At 37.6% G+C, this 5,239-nt stretch overlaps 1 protein-coding gene across 2 annotated transcripts; it reads right to left on the minus strand.

The window, feature by feature from the left end:
• Window positions 1-545: 545 nt before the first annotated feature.
• Window positions 546-5,239, minus strand: GLRX2 (glutaredoxin 2). Of its 2 annotated transcripts, none has more exons than XM_035895830.1 (4): window positions 4,982-5,239; window positions 4,739-4,802; window positions 3,202-3,378; window positions 546-2,632 (listed from the first exon to the last, which is right to left on the minus strand). In XM_035895830.1, exons 1-4 carry the CDS (start codon window positions 5,179-5,181, stop codon window positions 2,513-2,515), a joined length of 561 nt encoding a protein of 186 aa, XP_035751723.1. In that variant the 5' UTR covers window positions 5,182-5,239; the 3' UTR covers window positions 546-2,512. The 2 variants fall into 2 exon arrangements, with proteins under 2 accessions (XP_035751723.1, XP_009638594.1); XM_009640299.2 differs by having other exon boundaries at window positions 4,986-5,062.

The following is a 5,239-nucleotide window of genomic DNA, read 5'->3' on the forward strand; positions in this document are numbered from 1 at the left end:
AATTTTGATACTGTAAAGCGTGGTTTCTTTAGGTATTTCTGCATTCTGAATTTAAGTTTAAATATATGTATATTTGCATATATATATGTGGTATGTTGAGAACTTCTACAAACGCTTCATTAACAAATAATAACTATAAATAGCTGTTTTCCTAATGTTACCAGCTTCTTAGAGTTAAGCACAACTAGTTAAAAATAAAATGTCTTTTCTATTACATTCTCCTATGAAAGTGCAGTTCTACTCTTTAAAAATAATTCTGTATGAAGAAGCAACAGATGGGCGCATTCACAGCTCTATCTGTTTAATTGAATAACTTGATGTTTGTTTCCAGCTTCTGACGCTTCTTAGGAGCATGGTATTTAAGCTGGATGAGCAGGTATGTCTTAAGTGGAAATATAGAATCTTTTAGTGGATAATTTTTAACATTCAGATCCCAGGGCAAGCATTATTTTAAGATAAACAAACAGCTTTGTCTTGGAGACAACACTAAGCAAAAAATACAGAATTTTTTAATGACTGTTTTTGAGTCCCTCGCTTTTTTTTTTCCTAGAGTAGAACCACACTTTAACTGCCATATCATGTTTAAATAACTTAAACATAATATGGCTTTGTGCCATCCAATAACGAAGGCACTGTCTTGCTGCTACTTTCTACGAAATGATACAAAATTAATGAGAAACTGTTTGGATGGGGAGCCTTAATATGGTTAAAAAGAAACGCAATTAACCCTTTGAGTGCCTTAAGATGTTATCTTCTTTAATAAACGGGCACTCACTTGGATCTGCAGGCATACAGCATGTTTCCTCAACAGTTGGAATAGAATGTTGCCTTAAGTGACAGTGCCCTGGGTTTTCTGAAACTTAGAACTCAAAGGGTTATTTTAGACTACTATTTTGGGACTTTTTTTAAAAAAAAAAACAGGGAACAAAATTAAAAGGTCTGAAAAATTCCTTTGCATACTATTATTTTTACACGATGGATTCACCAGCTTTCAGGGGCAAAATTATTGTTAATCTTCTGAGAAAACTTAACCGGCCTAAGAATTCTACAGAGATGAATACTTGGTTACCACTGTATGTGCAAAAAAAATTGCTTTATTAAGTATAAATTTAGGGAGAGATGCACATTTGTGTGTGTTTACTTTGATAAGCATGTCCTCGTAAACGAAATTTTAATAAGGCAGTGATGAAACTAGCAAAATACAGTAAACCGCAATACTAAAAACATAACAAGGTTGGTGTGTTTAATTAGCTCATTACACGTTAAAGATGCACAGTGCAGGTAACTGTAGACTGAAGACTTTCTACAAATGCTGTGGTTTAAACTTATTTCAAACCCGCATCACAAAAATGAAGCTGTCGAATTTAAATGATGCTCTTGCAGTCCTAGTTATCTGGAGTTCAAGAGAAAGGTGGTGCTTTTTTCATAAAGCATGTGATGCTTTTTTCCCTTGAGGGGGGAAAAAAGTAATTTAGGTGCATGCAGTGCTGAAAGCAATGGAAATAATAGGAGTCTTATTCACAAGAAGCGAGTAAAAATGCATTGACTAACGTTTTTATTCTACACTGTGCACCTTTAGTAGTGTAATGGTGAATGGAATATAATTTTCTACTTGCATATGAACGTTCTTGAAATACCCGAGTCTTGGCAATGCCTGGTCTGGCTTTGGATGTACATTGTACCAAAACTATTGAATTTTAGACATTTCTTTTAGGCGTTTAACTGCAAGTTAAAATCGCTAGTAAACTGCATTCTGACTGTAGAATTTAAGTACTAAATAAACTCTATGCATATTAGACCCATTTTACTTGGTCTTATGTTTCGTAATAATGCTGGATTGATCATAACATAGCTTGTAGCTGCACGGTTTAGTGACAGTGAGCAGTCTGGCTCCCCTAGAAGGATATCCATTCGTGAATGACACTGTAGAGGCTGATACTTCATAGGGCAGAGTAAAGCTGCAAGAATCTTTATTCCCTCTTCTGTAGCAACCGGACACATAATGTGGTAGCTAGGTGATCAGGCACTGAAATGTACGAGGCAGACATGCATGCAGCAATATCACTGAAAACTTTGTTTGCTTCATACTTACTTCATGATTACAACTTGACATTCAGAAAATTAAATTTAAAGGAATCATTAAATTAAACTGACCCATTATTGTTACTATTGGAACAAAGCTAGAAAGCAAACTAATTTGTAGCAAAAAAAATACAGGATTCTTCTTCAAAGCATAGTATCAGGATGTAATAGCAATAAAATGACACCACTATCTCACACTTAGAGCCCCAAGAGTTACAGGACTTTTTTTATCACCATTTTGGTTGTGGTAAAGCTGAGGCAAGGACATGAAGTAACTTGCCAAGTCCATAAAGTCTGTGTGAGAGAATGATCTGTGATTCAGAAACCCATGGCCTGAAGTTGAGTCCAGCTGATGCAGTGTATCTTTGATCTTCTAACTTGTCTGAAATTCTGTTTATACAAAGGAAGACTAAGCTGAGCTAGATGGCTATCAGGATTTTCTTTTTGCTTGACATTGATGAACTAAGGGAAGCAGTTTGCCTTCCTCATGAAGCCTCTGAGTATCTGTAGCACCTCCAACAAAAGTCCCATTGACAAACACTCTTGGGACCTATCAAGAAAACGCAAATTGCATTAATTATTTCTTGGAAAAAAAAGAAAAATAGAAGCAAGCCCACATGGACTCTAATAAACACACAACAGTTATGTTCTTACATATGCATATTTAATAGTACTGTACAACTCGCACATTTCCAGTATTTAAAGAGATGGGAAACTTTGTTCACGTGTTCCTCAAAAGTGGGATAAAGTCACTGTATGAGAGACTGTAATACATTAAAATACTTTGAGTCAAGTGAGACTATATAAAATCAAGAAATTACAAGATATATGTTGAACACAGTGCTTTAAATACACTCATACAAATGAAAACTGACTTTGAGACTTCAATCATCTTAGTGGCAGTTTGGAAAAGATCACCTCAGAGGGATAGCCAGAGGGTCTCAAGAGGAAGAGACAGCACAGAATCCTTCTGCAGTACCTTGTCTTTAATTTAGGCCCTTTTATCCCAAGTTTATTTGTCTCCAAAAAAATTAAGAACTTGATAGGGTCACAAACCATGAGGAACATCTGTAGTGCAAGATCTTACTTTGCTTGTAACGTGGAAGAAAATATACTTACTGTTCTGCCACCAGTCATCTGTTCAAGAATGTCTTGGAACTGACTCCCATTTGTACTCATGTCCAGTTCTACAGCTGTATAATTGACGTTCATACCATCAAAAAGTTTTTTTGTCATTTTGCAGTAGAAGCATGTTGTTTTAGAGAAAATCACCACACAGTTGTCTGAAATAATCTCCTGTAAGTTCAAAAGAACATTCAAGTCAGTGTGCTTTGTTTTTAAGTATTTTAACAGGATTGAACAATTTTAACAGTATTGAACAGTCATGATAACAAATACAGAAGTTAAAAATCTGACATTATGGTAACAAATACAGGAAAATTACTCTCTGTAAAAGGCTTTGAGGTATTTTTAGCAGGGACAGCTGAAGAGTTCCCAGCCATGCTACGGCGATGGCTAGCTACTTCTGAAGAATCTTCAAAAACACTGTACTTGGTATTCTCAGTTTTTTAAGGTGAAGTGAAAAGCTAGTTTAGCTTCCAAGTTTTCCCTACTTCCAATCTAGACCCACAAGAATCTTAAGGTGAGGAACGAACGACCTTCCTTTAAAAACAAGAATCAGAATGGTGACTTCTATCAAGGCATTTGTCAAGAAGATACCATCACCTCTATGGTGGGTGCAAAACATAGCCACCCCACATTTGTTCTGAAGACCTCTGTGGTGGTCTTACACCTCCTTTAGGGATGCATCCCATACTTTTCACATCAGAGTAAAAATTGCTTCCTAGCTGACTACCAAGGAAGTCAGACTCTTGACCTCAAAAGGTGCAGCTGCACTTGGCCAGATCCCAAAGAGCATCTGCACACAAGTGCAGCGGGCAGTGAGGCACCACTTCAGCAGTTTGCAGAACTACAGGGAAGATAAAGTGACTTCTCCTGCTCCACTTAAACTTTTCAGTAAAAGGTATGCTCTATTCTTTGAGTAGAATACCTGGAATCAGTTAAAACTTAGCAGTATCAAACTTTAGGGAATGCTGCGATCATCTTCTTGTGGGAGTAGAGAAACAGAGGAGAGCTGGCATTAACAATCTCTATCAGAAACACTGCTGGCACCCATGAAGCTGTGTATGACCTGCACTGGACTCCAAAACTGAGCAGAACAATTGTGGAGTACGGGGTACGACTGCCATGCAACCCGGAACCCTCTTCTGCTCTGCAGTCACAGACCCCCGCCCACAGTCGGCCCCGCCACTACTGTAAGTTCAAGGTGATTTCAGCTGTCATTTAGTAAGTTTACTTCAGAAAACAACTTACTCTTTAAATATTTACTTTACTTGGTATCAGTCATTTTACAAGGTTTAAACCCCAAATTGACAGCAGTACCAAATTTGAGTAGAGGTCCGAAAAAATGTAAGCATAGGAAGATGAGGTTCCAGGGCTGCGGATAAACAATGCTGCCAGTATTATCTGATAAACATAAGAATCAGGTTCAACATGCAGAACTATTTAAAGAATTTCTTTGTATAAATCAGAAGGGCTTTTAAGTAACCACAGCTTTTAGAAATGTTGAAAATAAGAATTGCCTAAGTAACATTACCTGTATTTGATTCACAGCAGCATCATTAGACAATCCTACAGAAGTAGGCAGAATATTCCCCATTCTAAAAATAAAAAGAAATTAAAGAAGTCAGACATTTGAGCTTTCAAACAAATGACACATTCTATAGTTCACAAATTAAAGGTGGCCTTCGTACTGTTTTGTTCAACTATTTAATGCCATTTGTCCATTACATGCTAAGTTTACTTCAGCTGCAATCCCTACTGTCACACTCGTTCTTACGTGCCTGCAGGAAGATGAAAACAGAGGTGGCTGTTGCAGACTCTAAGGATAACCAAGGCCGCTGCCTTCGCAAGAGAGAGCCTTCTGTTTCTCCCGAGGATGATACAGACACAAGTGTTGAATCTGACACTGGGCTGTGTGCAACGTTGCAACCCAACTCTAACAGAAGAGCCCACGCTCGTTTTCATCAAAGGAATCATAGAATGTTTTGGGTTGGGAAGGACCTTTAGAGGTCACCTAGCCCAACCCCCCTGCAGT

Source organism: Egretta garzetta, unplaced genomic scaffold, assembly GCF_000687185.1.
Source record: "Egretta garzetta isolate BGI_Z169 unplaced genomic scaffold, ASM68718v1 scaffold86, whole genome shotgun sequence".
In the NCBI taxonomy this organism is placed as follows: domain Eukaryota; kingdom Metazoa; phylum Chordata; class Aves; order Pelecaniformes; family Ardeidae; genus Egretta; species Egretta garzetta.

What these genes read in the sequence shown, in the direction of transcription:
- GLRX2 (XM_035895830.1), bottom strand. Translation starts at nt 5,181, where the DNA reads ATGATTCCTTTGATGAAAACGAGCGTGGGCTCTTCTGTTAGAGTTGGG. An exon ending in TTTCATCTTCCTGCAGGCAC is followed by an intron (nt 4,803 to 4,981) that starts GTAAGAACGAGT and finishes TTTTATTTTTAG; the next exon opens with AATGGGGAATATTCTGCCTA. An exon ending in AGATGACTGGTGGCAGAACA is followed by an intron (nt 2,633 to 3,201) that starts GTAAGTATATTT and finishes TTTTCTTGATAG; the next exon opens with GTCCCAAGAGTGTTTGTCAA.